This window comes from Scatophagus argus, chromosome 12, assembly GCF_020382885.2.
Source record: "Scatophagus argus isolate fScaArg1 chromosome 12, fScaArg1.pri, whole genome shotgun sequence".
NCBI lineage: Eukaryota > Metazoa > Chordata > Actinopteri > Scatophagidae > Scatophagus > Scatophagus argus.
The window spans coordinates 21,084,966-21,098,919 of record NC_058504.1 but is presented as its reverse complement, the minus strand read 5'-3'; the positions used below and the strand labels follow the sequence as shown (position 1 = coordinate 21,098,919).

The 13,954-nt window shown below is 41.4% G+C and overlaps 1 protein-coding gene across 12 annotated transcripts in view; it reads left to right on the top strand.

The window, feature by feature from the left end:
- Positions 1-13,954, top strand: part of limch1b (LIM and calponin homology domains 1b) — a 77,925-nt gene that overhangs the window by 36,093 nt on the left and 27,878 nt on the right. For 10 of the 12 annotated variants that reach the window (XR_006844827.1, XM_046405525.1, XM_046405524.1 and 7 more), the window contains exons 5-8: positions 3,142-3,248; positions 8,591-8,621; positions 11,591-11,701; positions 13,371-13,569. Coding sequence is in view for 11 of the 12 variants with exons in the window: in XM_046405525.1 (XP_046261481.1) it covers positions 3,142-3,248; positions 8,591-8,621; positions 11,591-11,701; positions 13,371-13,569 (448 nt within the window). In the remaining variant the exon portion in view is untranslated. The other 2 variants (XM_046405522.1, XM_046405523.1) reach the window with 2 other exon arrangements.

Here is a 13,954-nt window from a genome sequence, read left to right as displayed (position 1 = left end):
TCCACGTCCTCCCTTTCCAATCCTTCTGCAAACACATTCAGCTGTCAGTCATTTCTTTGCGGTGGACGCCCAGTTTCCTGTGGCAGTGACCTGCAAATCACCACAAAGTTATTTTCATTACTTCACACAAACACACATACACACACACATGCAATGCTCCAGACACCCACTAAATTATTATCCTGTTTGTTATTGCTCAAGTTGCTACTAAACGAGCTTCCTTAGTCGTCAGTTGGCTTGTTGTTGATTTCTGTGTTTGTTATTCCAGTCCATATGAAACACCAGCTAATGGAAAATAGGGAAAAAATAAACATGGGTGAAGCTGTTTGGCAGCTGAAGTTTAAAGTTGCTTTGTGCTAGCTGAGATTGTTGCTGTCAACAACACCATCAGATTCCCATCCAGTTCCTGGCTCCACTTTCTCAAGCGCTCCTGTTTTGATGTATACTCTTAAAAGTCTGGTTTTATTGGCGGTTCTTTATCATACAGCTCCTAAGGGTCTGTCTCTTACACGTGCTGTAGGTATAGCTGACGGGTACGTGATTATAGTAAAAATGTTTATACTGTTTTTTTTGTTTGTATTTTCAAAATATTTTCCTAAATATTATCACAATAAATATTAAAAAAGCTTCAGAGCTTCTTATTAAAGATGTACATTTTTGTCTTCACTCTGCAATGACCCATGAAAGGACTTTAATTTAATTTATATAAGAATTATATTATTAACTTTACAACTGAATCCTATCCAAAGCGGATGTGTGGGCCAGATCTGTTGATTTGGATTTCTGAAGCAGAAAATTAAGAAGTCCCTGTTGCACCTGAAGGGATTCCCTTATTGTTCTTCAGTGATATCTGGAAAGTGACCTTGATCAGCAGCAGTGTGTGAGACCCACTTAATCTCACTGTGTCCTCCCTGGAGAAAAATTGTCAAAAGAGATTGCTGTTTTCTCTCAAAGAGATAGCTGTGTGTGCGAGTGTGTGTGTGTGTGTGCGGGGGGTGTATAGATGGGTGGGGTTGCCTCATCAGGATAGCATAGATGGGGCTCTCCCAAAAACACAGGAAGCTGCATGATGGGTTTGGAGGGGGTGTTTTGCTACGAATGGGAAAGGATCGTGAGAACAAGTATTTCCAAGTGTATGTGTGTGTGTGTGTGTGTGTGTGTGTGTGTGTTTAGCCATGTGTTCTTATACCAACCAGTGTGTACATATAAATAAGTCTCTTCGTTTTGTGTGTCTGTGTATTTTATGTGTGTATGTTTAATGCAGGGATCGGCATGAGTGCTCGATTTGAGCATCAACATTCGTCCAACATATACAGTCTTTTATTTTTTTTGTTTTTTTCAATATGATTGATCCTGCTCTATTTTGAAAGTTTACTTTTTTGGACCAGGTGCAGTGATGTAACCGCTGTCTATGAATATCTGCATATGCATTAGATAACATTTCAGTTTTCAGTCAGATTTCATTCAGTCTAATGTTTCACACACACAGACAGACAACCAGCAGGTGTGGCAGGGATGTTTGGAAGTATTTTGAAAAATTAACTTAATGAATCAGCAATGAGTAAGTTGTGAGATGTTGAACTTGCGTATCACAGGACGACAGGATGCTTCTGTGAGCTGATGCCGTTTGTTGAGCTGGAGTACAAGATACCATCACGGCAAATAACAATTGTGAGAGTGGATAAGATGTATGAGGAAAGCACTGTGCCGATGAGGTAGCTGTTACGGCTGACAGTGGCGTTCAAGATCTGTTGTGACGCTTCTGTGTTCACTTTGGACCTTATTTTTTATGCAAGTATTTCATAATATTTATTTATTTATTTATTTATTTTTTTATTTATTTATTGTGACTACTTTTATATGGAAATTACTTAAAATGCTCATCCTTGATTTAAAATTGCATTCTAAACATGTGCTCATTGTGAATGGACATACATGCCTTGTATTTTTGTTTTGGTGTGTGAGAGAAAGTGCTCGTTACAGTTTACAATCAGGGTGGAGAGGAAATGGCACCCAAAGAGAGAGAGAGAGAGAGAGAGGGAAGGGCTTTGGCTGTGGCTCTCTGAAGGATAGAGAAATGTAGAAACAAAGAGAGAGAGAGAGAGAACCTGGGAACAGGAGAGGAGAGCTCAGCTCGAGTTGCGTCCAACAAAGAGCTTTTCTGAGAGCAGAGGGGGAAGACCAAGAAGATGGACAGAGTGTGAAAGGTACGTCAGAAGAGAAAGTGGGAATGTTCTAATGGAAAGCAAGTGAAGAAGGAGAGATAGGAAAGAAAGCAGGAGACACTTGAAGGAAGCAAAATGTGAAAAGTGAAAGTTGGAGCCATCTGAGAGAGGAGAAGTACGAAAGCCGTCCACAGAGCCCGCTGGTGTCACATTTCTGTCGAGCAGGTATCCTGATTTTCATGTTGTGTGTGTGTGTGTGGGTGGCTTTGCATGTTTGCGTGCAGGTACAAGAGAAGTATTAATTCTTTTCAGGCAGTAAGATTAGCTACCTGGACTCTTGTCATCTCTTGTAGTTATACATCAATGGCAAGCGTGTGTTTGTGTTTGCTTGACCTTGAAAGAGATCTGTGTGTGTGTTTGTGGGTGTCAGAGAGAGAGAGAGAGAGAATTGACATGTAGTAAATTAAGTTGAGCTTGGCCTTATCTGTGAGTATGTGTTCTTGTTTTTCCATTTTTGTAAGGACCCATTTGAATTTTACACCCAAAGAATGTGCACATTTCTGGACTTTTAGGGCAGTCTGTCTTTAGGTTTGTAAATGTTTATTTGAGGGTTGTGAGATCAGGGAAGTCATTACATCAGTGGGAATAGTACTAGAAGTGCAGACTATTGAAGTGTGTTTACATGTGTACCATGGGTGAATTCACAGTGTGTATTTACTTTTGTTTTATTTATTTTTTTTTGTTTTCTTTTCTTTTGTTTGTTTGGCTCTAGTGTAGAAGAGCCAGTTTTTTTTTTTACGATGAGTATATGATTTTAAAAAAAGATCAGAGAGAAAATGTGTGTGTTTGTTATGGTTGAGTTTGACTTGAACCTTGTACAGTTAATGGATCTGACCTTGCTTTGCCTTCGGTCTCTGCCAACAGCATATTCATCCTGACGAAACCGTGTGTGTGTGTGTGTGTGGGTTCTGTGCAGGACAACCTCAGCGTGTTTCTGCGTGGCTGTGAGGAGTTGGGCCTGAAAGGCTCCCAGCTGTTTGACCCTGGAGACCTGCAGGACACGTCGACGCGTCCCACTGCCAAGTAAGCCTCAACAATTCAGTGTTGCACTTACTCCTCAGTGTTTGTGTGTGCGCGCTTGTCTATGTGTGTGCTTGTGTGTCAGCATGCAGGTGGCTTTTTGTGCTATACTGTATGTGACTGTGTTTTTTTTTTCTTGATTGTATTGTCAGTATATTCACAAACAGGGGTTTAGGCTGCTGTCTTGTCTCTTCAAGCAGCAGGTGTTTTGTAGATGACTTCAAGTGGACTCATCTAAATACATAAAGTACATAAAACTGTAAGAGTTTGCCGTTCTTTCAAACGAGCAAACAGCAGTGCAGGCATGATTTGTGATTATGGTAGCCAGTTTTCTGAGTCAGTGTTGGATTTGTCAGCCTTTTTACATGGTCATCCTACAGTAGTTGCAATCATATCACGTGATCTTCATCTCTAGATGAAGTTTGCCCACTAGTCATGGGACTGGAGATTATCAATTTAAGGACTTCTCCTTCAGTTGTCTTAAAAGTTCAGGGTTGGCCTTGAAAACAAAAACAAAACCGCCTCAAGATCCAGTTAGTAGCTGTTCTCAAGCTTTTGTGCGTATTTTATACCTTTTAATAAAATTGGGCTTTTCCTTGAACCTCTCCTCCATTTTCCTGTTGTTTTACCAGATAGGAAGTGTGCGTGTGTGTAGCATGCCAGAATCACAGCCTTCCAAAAAATAAATCTGTACACTGTGGAATTTATTATATAATAAACATAATATGACAACAATGAAGGCATTGGTCAGTGCTGGTGTTCACTGTAATCCGCCTTCTTCCCACCAAGTGCCATGCAGGTTAGTGCCCTCACCCACATATTAGGACAAACAATGAATGCTTGTGTTTCCTGAAGCACATGGACCAAGTGTTGATAATGAACACTATGATTGTGTGTTAATAGATAGCTTGTCTGCATCTCTGGTTGTGTGTTTCTTTATGTCACTCTCTGTCAGTCACCCTGTCTGTCATTCTCTGCATCAGACAATCGCTCAGTTCACTGCCAACATAAATAACTGAGAGTCAGTGGAAGTTGTAGAGCCTGTGTGAGTGAAGCAACAATAGCATATCTGTTTGACACAAGTGGTCTCTGTCCAAACACACTGCAAGGGTTTACATCACTCGCTGAACTGTGGCTCCTACTTTGTTGCTTGGTAACAAAGCCAAGTGCATATAGTTTTTTTTCTTTTGTTTGTTTGTTTTTTTTTTACGTGTGCGTGCATGGCATGTGTTGTCCTCATGCTGGCTGTGCAGAGAGAAGATGGTACTAATCTTATCTGCTTGACTGGTTTTGTCAGGACAGGGAATTTTTGAAAGCACTGAGGTGTGTGTGTGTGTGTGTGTGTGTGTGTGTGCACATGCTTGTGGAGAACCGTTTTAAGTAACCTTTGTTTCAGAGCATGTATGCAAGTTTACAAGCATAAACGTCATTCTGTTACAGCTCTAGTTTAAACTGGAACTCGAGTGTCATTTTCAGTCATAGTCCATTTACTTTAATGTTAGTTTTTACTGTTATTCTTAGCATTATTTAGCAGATCTGCAGCGACCAGTCGTTTAATTGATTAATCAGTCGAAAGAAAATTAGTCGCCAAATATTTTGATAATTAATCATCCATTTAATCGATTAATTGTCATTTTTCAGGCAAAAATATCAAACATGCTGGTTCTTCACTTTAAGGATTTGTTGCTTTTTTGTCAATTATGATAAGAAATGAAGAGTTTATAGATTTTTAACTGTTAGTCAGACCCCCCTCAAAAAAAAGTATTGAAGACATCACTCCTGGCTCTGGGAAACTGTAAAGAGCATTTCTGACAATTTCTCAATAGTTTATAGACTAAACTCTAGCTCCTGCGTTTTATGTCAGAACAGCTGTGTCATGTAGAATCCTTTCTGACCGTATTTTGTCCGTTCCAGATGCCTCTGCTGCCTCACCAGACTGTCAAGCTAATGTTATAAGCAGGAGTGTTGCAATATACCAGTATTGATGATAAGCACTACATTAAAAATGAAATATTGATATTGTGGTATCCAAATATGTTAGGCCTGTAGGATCTGGTCGCCTTCCCACTACTCATGATGATTTTCATGCTGAATGAGTATAAATGTGCTGACTCTGAAGATATCATCTGGAATATACGGGCAATAAAAATTGGCACAACTTGACAAGGAAACATTAGTATCGTTGCTTTAGTGACCCTGTGCTGTTTCCAGGCTTTATGTAACCCTGCGTTGCACAGGGTGGTTATTTCCTTGCAGCTTGTACCCATACAGGAAGCAGTTTCAGTGCTTTTCCCTCTGAGTCTCTGGACAGGTGTTTACTCATCGAGGAAACAGCTTTGGACAGGGTGGCGAGAAGCCGAGCAGGTTTGGGAACATCATGGGCTGAGGCTGAAAATATCTCTTGCTCTGCGTGTCGATGAAAATAGAGAGATGTCCAAGATAAGTGACAGTTTTCCAGGCAGAGTCATGGAGAGGAGAGGGGAGGTCTGTCTCACCCGTCTAGCAATACTATGCAAGCTTTTGAATTACAAAAAAATAAGACACAAAATAAATGTGTTTCCATCGGTTTGGCAGGAATAAATATGATAGAATAGGTAAGTAGGTAATAGGTAAATACAGGTGTAACAGTCAGGTACAAGAAAAGAGAAGTCCTTGATAATTAAGCTTGAGTTGCTGTTCTTTCACACTCTGGTCAAGTATACAATACAAGACTGTATAATGAAACTCCACTTGTAATTCCCTATGTGCTACATAAAAAGACAAAAGCTTTCCAAATGAATAATCAAGGCACAGAAGTAAACTTTTCATGGTGGAGTGTGGAGGAAAGAAGCCGCTCTGCACCCTGATGCTACTAGAGCAGCTGTGGCTCGGGCGGGTGCCTTTTAGCATCCTTGTGGCTCCGCACAAGCACCTCACTGATATCACAGAAGCTGAGGAGATGGGTATCAATGAATATGATCTAATACCTTATGGAATCTGGTGTGTTTGTCCTTCAGCTTCGTTTCTACAAGCAAAGAAAAGCAACCTGTCTCTGTGTTTATTTAGTCATGCTCCCAGAAAGGGAGGAGGGAGAGGGTTTAGGGATCATTCCCTCCAGCTACTTTCACCTTGCTCTTCGTCTCTTCTTTCACTCCTCTCTTTGTCAGGTCACTGCTGCCATGGAAAACTCACGCAATTGCAATTTGGGTGTCACTTGTCTGTTGAGTGAGTTCCGCTTTGTGACCCTCGGGCTTTGGAATTTAGTTATAAACAGTCTCATAATCTATACTATGTACTGAATACTGTTTTGTTTTTCATACTGGGTGAGACATTTCGCACAAAGTAATGCCTTCCTACTAGGGATGCGCCGACCATTTTTTTGGGCCTATTCCGATTTTTCAAACCACTTTACAGCACAGAGAGATTTATTTTCTATCTTTTCTTTAATAGAAAATTCTAACATAGAAATTCAGTCGACTTTTCAGTAATGCGGTTGGTCGTCAAGTGCAATGAACTCCATTATTTTTCTAGTTAAGCCTTTACTTTTTTCCTTGTTCATATAAGCTAGCAGAGGAGGTTGACTTGTCTTAGTGCTAGCTGTAGCTTGGCGTTTATCTTTAGCCGGGGTAAAGTGAGCATTGGCCTTTGCTAGCTTCGTCAAACTTTGCAAACCCCGCCGGGTGATGTTGTTTTAAGTGTCGGATGAGATGCTGGTTGTGCCAATTTTTTCATGTTGCCCCTCCACGTCCAACTTTGTCCTTGCATATGTTGCGTGTTGCATACTTATTGTTTTCTTCACTTACTCTGAAGAATTTCCATACAGCTGACATGTTGTAACCTGCAAGGTCTACTCTACTATATGCACATGTACTGCTGATGCTGCGCGCTGTTGATCATGCGGTGCGTGAGTGCATTTAACCGGCATAAAATCGACATATCTGTCTGATCGGCCAGTCGCCGATCATGTTCGATCACATGAAAATCGGTCAATTCCAGTTACCAGCCGTTACCACCAGTTGGCGCATGTCTACTTCCTACGTATTCATCTCTTGGCCACATACTGTTATCCATTTTCTCTTAGCAGTAAGATGTATTTAATACTAGTTATGCATTGAGTGTTAAGCAGTCCTTTACCCATACATGTGTTTTCCATACATAATTGGGAGCTTACACAACTTGCATCCATTTAATGAACGGTCTAAATTGTGAGAATCATTTCACATAAGGATGGTTTTTGGGCTAGCACATGTTACACTGCAGGACATTTAACACAATGAGCCTGAGTATAAATTTAATAGAGGTTTTTTTGTTTGTTTGTTTCATCACAATCCAGGCAGAACTCAGAGGATGACCAGGCTTCTTTGTTAGGGTGCTTTGACTCTAGCAAGAGGATTTTGGCAGGTCTCCCTTTGCCTTCAATTCTGTCTTAAGAACCCTTTCTTTTGTTTGTACTGTATGTAATGTACTTTATTTAGTGAGTTTCTGTGTATAGCTGTTTCCATTGTTAAGGAGGGATCTGCTCCTTCACTTTATATTCAGAAATGTATCTGTTGTGTGATTTTTAAACTTTCCTGCCAACATGTTTTGTCCCTAACAGTCACAGTTTAGGAAAGGAGAGATAATGTATTTTGTTGAGTCAAGACTAATGGAGAAATACAGATCTTTGTCATAACTTTGTGTATGTGTGTGCTTGTGCTCCTGTGTCTTTCACTTTGCCTAGGACTATACAGTTTATTTCCACAACACAAGTGTGTATTGGGGTCAGTTTTACAACTGGTTCATTCCACTTCCCATTTATAGCTTAAGGCGGTGACCCGCAAGATCCGCATCTTTTCATTTTGGAAACATCTGTGGCGCTAAGTGGCCAGTGCTGTGGTGTTTGTTCTCTGCGCCTCCCAGAGATCACTTGGCCAGCTAACCATGTGGTCCCCACTGTGACATCTGCCTCTTATGACTTTCTGTTGAAGGTCTTTGTGATTGATGAATATTGGTGGATAATGGCAGATCCAGAAAAGCATCTTTGCTCTTTGGTCAAGAGAAACTTCCACAAATATTCCGTGATGTAGTTTATATTTTAGTTAGCTGAAGTCAAACTACAGTAATTAAATATAACTGGTTGCAACAATAAACACACACACCACACCAAACAGCCAACCAAATCCAGAGATGTAAGCATATAGTCTGTTAGCTCACCCTGTGAGGGCCACTGCAGACTCCTCTATATATTCAATGATCTTCATTATTGCTGCATGGACATGATGGAGTTGGTTGGTTGAAGAGGGTCTGCTTTTATTTGTATCTGAGATATTTCACATATTTACACCAGTGAATGTTTCACTCTCTCTCCCTCTGTTTCTCATCCTCAGGGGAAGTGACTGCAGTCGAAAACTCAAGAATGTAAGTGATACTTCGGGATTAGAGTGGGATGATTTGCTTGTGTGCTAAATGTATGTGTGGATGAAAACTTGTTATTATGATCCATCACTCCCATCCGTCACTTTGTCTTCTTTCTGCTGCTCTTATTATGTCTGTCAGCTCCACCAATTCTATTCACACTACCGTCAGTTCCTGGTTATGTATTATTGTACAACAATATTACTGGCCATACTGTCCATCAATTGTGTTTGTTCTTATTCTACTTAGTCCAGCTCATCTTGCTTACCTGCTCTATTTTTTGTTTCTGTATATTCTATTGAGTTCGGTTCTTTCTCCCTGTTTTAGTTTTTTGTGTGGCATCTATTTTTGTTCAAATATACCTCAACACCTTCTGGTTCTCTAATGATGCTGCTTTAAGAAGAAGAACACGTATCAGTAGCCCTGCCCACTTTGCAGTCAAAGCTCCCTCTCTCTCTCTCTCTCGCTCTCCCCCTCCCTCCCTCTCTCCCACTCTCTCTCTGTAATTCTGCCGTGCACTGTACAAGTTAATGTGTGGCGCTGCAGAGCCACCCTGGGCCGCTAGCTCATTACATACGCTACATACTGGGATTCTCAGCTAAATTAGCCAACATTTGCAGCAATAGCAAGCAGCCCACAAAGTCCCAGGAGCCAGGGCTTTAGCCAGGACCTGCTACTACGCTATGAATCGGCCCTGCAGGCTCAGGATGAGGAGTAGGATTTGATAGCAGCTGTCTCTGCAGGACATCACATACTGAGAGGTGAAGGAACTGCACAGAGATGAATTTGGTGATTTGGTGATAAAGGTGTTTTTAGTAAACAGACAGGAAGTAAAAAGTGCTGCATGGATGAGTAGAATACTGCAGGTGTCATGAGATGATAGTTTAGCAGATGCTGGTGTGAGCAAGAAAGAAGGATTGTTTAGTGTGTGTATTGTGATGACTAGTATTTGAAATCTGCATCTGTGCACCGCTTGAGGTCTGGAGAGTGTGACATGTAATTAAACGTGTGCATGCATGTGCCTTGTGTCGATGTATTTAAATTGTAGATGCATTCTGGGTTCATTCCCAACCTTGTGTAAGCAAGGTGTAAGTGTGTATGTACTTGAAACAAAGATGCAGCTTTTTTTCAGTGGAACCTCTTAGACAAGTCTTTCCACATCTGCCAGATCAGACAATAGCTGAAACTGAAGTGGCAAAGCGAGTGTCGTGCTGTGCATCACTTCACTCTCAGGCCTGTCAGTTAAAACTCCGCTGATGTTTGATTTGAACTGCCGTAACTCTGTGCTTTTTATACGGTTGTTTGCTGTAGGTTTAGGATTGCATGCCTGAATCCCGCGGATGCAGCTGTGTTGTGCAAGTAATAGAAACACGTTTGGTGCTGACCCACTTCTGTTGGCACGGATGTTGTCGTTATAGTAATGACACAGAAGCAATACACTCGGCTGCTCGGTTTGCTAAACTGTGCAGATAATGAAGCATAGCCACAGCAAGTGCAGTATTGCTTTGGCATGTTAACTAATATTTTCAGTGTTCTTTGCAGTTGCGTATCATGTAATTTACAGAAAGAAGAATGCCAAAACTGCAAATCTGTCACCAACAGTTTCAATCTCGTTTCTAGTTTATTCCCGGGTGATCTGATGTCCACTCTTTTGAAGTCTCCTTGAGCAAAATATTAAATATCTCCCTGTTGTCATGTTGCAACTTGGTAAGGCTGACCCTGCTTTGGCATAAAAGATTTATTTCTCTTCAGGAATCAGCAGTATCATACAGAAAAGACTTCTCATTCAGCCTGTCTGTTTTTGCACTTCCTTCGATTGTGAAAGGTGGCCTCTGTTTACACTGACAGTATGACTGAAATAAACACATTAAGCCATGCTGAGCTTTCTTATCAAAGCAATCCCTGTGGAGTGCTGGTTGACATGGACACAGTAAATATAGCTGGAACACTTGGCCAGCAGTGCTAAAGGTGCAGCTCTGTGTGATCTGCCTGTGGCTACAGCCAATCTGTACATTCTGCATTTTAGGCATTTAGCTGAATCCAGAGGGAGTTACACTGAATGCAGTAAGCTTCACTTCCTCAGTCATCTTTAGCTTTACTTCAAGACGGAAGGTTACAAGCAAAAGTCAGAACTACGGCCTCCTTCAGCCGCTGATTTTACGGGGTTACTGGGTTGGAAGGAGATGAGATTGATCTGGTAATTTATGCCGTCATGGCTGAGCTAGCTGACAGGCAAATATAAATCACTGTGGCCCCACAGGAGATGCTTGCTTTAGCAGGAGACTGGTTTCAGGGTCCGAACAATGGCTCAGTCATGTCGTGTTTGTGCAGGACACATTGACCAACATGGAACTTCTGTGGAAGAGGCTGGATTGTAATGACTAGAAATTCAGCTTGTTTTCATTTCAATACAACCACATGTAAGCCAAGTTTTACCTGTTTAGAAGACTAGTTAAAGGCTTAATATATATGTTAGCCTGCATAACTACATGTACTTACTGTACACCCACTTAATTGAATTGTACAGGTTTACTCAGAAAAAATACCTCAGTGTGATGTAATTGCAGTCTTTCGTGATGACTGGTTTGGGACAACCAACTCAGGCCTCAAACAAATTGGCTCAATGTACCTTGAGTGACATGTTATGACAGCGAAGACAGTGTGTCTGGATCCAAGGTATCATTATGAAGACTTTTGACAGCAGTGAGGAACGTTGGACTCTGATGATCCCTGTTTCTGTTGTTTTAAACAAGTGTTAACAGCTCACATAAACAAATATCATCATCATAGTATGGGTTGTTGAGCCTGTTCACAAAGTGTAATAAGAGATGTGCTATTGTACTTGGTTTTTAAATGTTCAGATATTTAGCAGCAACCTTCCTACCTTCCTATTCTATGCTTTGCTTGATTTTTTTATTCACATAGTATCTCAGTTTATCACAATGCCCAAATATATTTTTTCTTTCCTTTAGGTTCTAATCACCATTTACTGGTTGGGTCGAGCCGCCAACAGCTGTACCTCCTATAACGGGCCCACGCTGGACCTGAAAGAGTTTGAGGGCCTGCTGTCACAGATGCGAAAGGTTTGCTAGATCTTATTCAGTAATGTCCATCTCGATCTAAACTACAGGGACAATACAGTCAGTAGCTGTTGTTGCGGTTGTGTTACAAATCTCCTAGCAACCACAGCTGGTGGAGTACAGTATAATGGATAGAGAGCGCCTGTCGGTTTCCTTTAAACAGAAAATCACAGATTTTATCCCTGCAGTAACCAAATGTCCTGACAAAATGTATATATGATACTGGAGCACTTATTTTGGGATGCACTGAATGATTGTGTTTGTTAAATGTACACAGACCTCCCAGAAATCATCTCAGACAGCATATAACAATCCCCACCCGGAGCCCAAAGATGACCTCTGTTACATTGGGCTCTTGGGTCAATCATCTCAACCTGATTCCATGTCTTTACCGAACCAAAGGGAGAAGTTAAAGTTAACATTCGCAAGTCCCCAAGACACACACGCACACAGTCTATTCTCTCCCACACACACACACACACACAGTTAATGACAACCACTCATAACCATGATGTCACCCCAGTGTGATTTATTCCACAGTGTGCCGTCCCTTTGCCGTTCTATAAAACTGAGAAGTCACTGCCAATGCAGCAGAATGACTTTCCCAGATGTTCACACTTTGTAGCTGACCAAAACAAAACAATGTTTCTATGAAACAAAAACAGGGATTAATAATGAAATGAAGAAAAATCAAGAAAACACATCAGGTGCACACATTCAGTATTAAACTGGCACTTCCCAGTTCACTTGTAATGCAACTGAAATGGAAGCTGGACCTTTAAAAAAACAAAAGTGATGATTGAAATGCAAGGTGAATGTGTGGCCGAGCTGCAGTATTATCCTCTTGCTTATTGTGAGAAGGTCGGCTAAAGTGCGTTAATTAAAAGGTCAGCCGACCGAAATTTGAAAAACATGTAACACCTCACTTACCACTTGTGTAGCCATCAGATTTGTTCATATTTATGTCCCATTCTTACCTTTCTTCAAAAGGTGTGTAATTTGAATGAGAAAAAAAATTAAGTTCTAAATGCACTGTGAAAGTTGTGGGTTTAGGCAGCAAGAACAGTTTGACAGTCATAAAATAAAAACTGACCTGATATTGAACCTTGGTCAAGTCAATGTTCAGACTTCATCTTTCTGACTTTTAACGTACACTGTCATTGCTTCGCCAAAGAATAAGTTGAATGTATGTTAGACAAAGAGATAAGTGAGGCAGAAATCCTGTGGCAGTGCAGCGCACATGAAAACATAATAAAGAGTTTGTCAGAGGTTTGGGTGTTGCATAACAAGCGGTACAGGGGTCAGGAACAGGAAGTCTTTTTGTAGACAGGAAAGGCCTTTCCCCACCTTCCATTAGCTGCGTACACATGTTTCAACTGTCGGCATCCAAAGGGAGGGGTCGCTGAGGTGACGAGAGAGATGGATTGGAGCAGAAGAAAAGATGAGAAGATTCAAAAGAGAGAGCTAGAGAAAGCTACTCTTCTACTTACAATAAGGTGTTTGCAGGGGAGGGGAGGTAAGCAGATTCTTCAGATGTAGTTTGACCTGGTGAAGATGAGGTTCTCTAAGCTATGAGACCAATATAGGGCTATATCTCATACATAAATGCACTTCACCTGAAATGTTATGTATCTTTCATTTTGTATGCACACATTTGTTTATAAATGTCCAGGAGGCAGAGGAGGCAGAGAGCCCAAAACGCAGCATCCGGGACAGCGGTTACATCGACTGCTGGGACTCTGAGCGCAGCGACTCTCTCTCCCCGCCACGCCACGGCCGCGAGGACTCGTTCGACAGTCTGGACTCCTTCGGCTCACGCTCACGACAGACCCCGTCGCCGGACGTCCTGGTCGCCCGCGGCAGCAGCGATGGTGAGAAATAGTCTGCTCATTACAGACGCTACCTGTGCCAGACTGAATTGGCTTTGAAAGCGTGAACTTGTGGTTAGAGCCTTTAAATGAAAGGTTACAGGTTAAATATATTCAATAGCCACTGTGTCCTTTTAGGCAGAGCCATATGTCTTGAGGAAGGGAAGTAATTCAGTACTGGCTGTTTTGTTGGAGTCTATTGTGGTGTTCAGATATAGTATATGGATAAATGAGGTGCATTGTCCTGGTATTGCTACTGTAGTAAAGCCCTTTGTTGTCCTCCCTGTGTTTTTCACGACAACGCCCTGTGCTAGTTAAAGGTTATTTGAAAAGAGTGAATGATCTCAGTGCAATGCCCATTTTGAAGTCAGGTTATGGCCATTGTTTC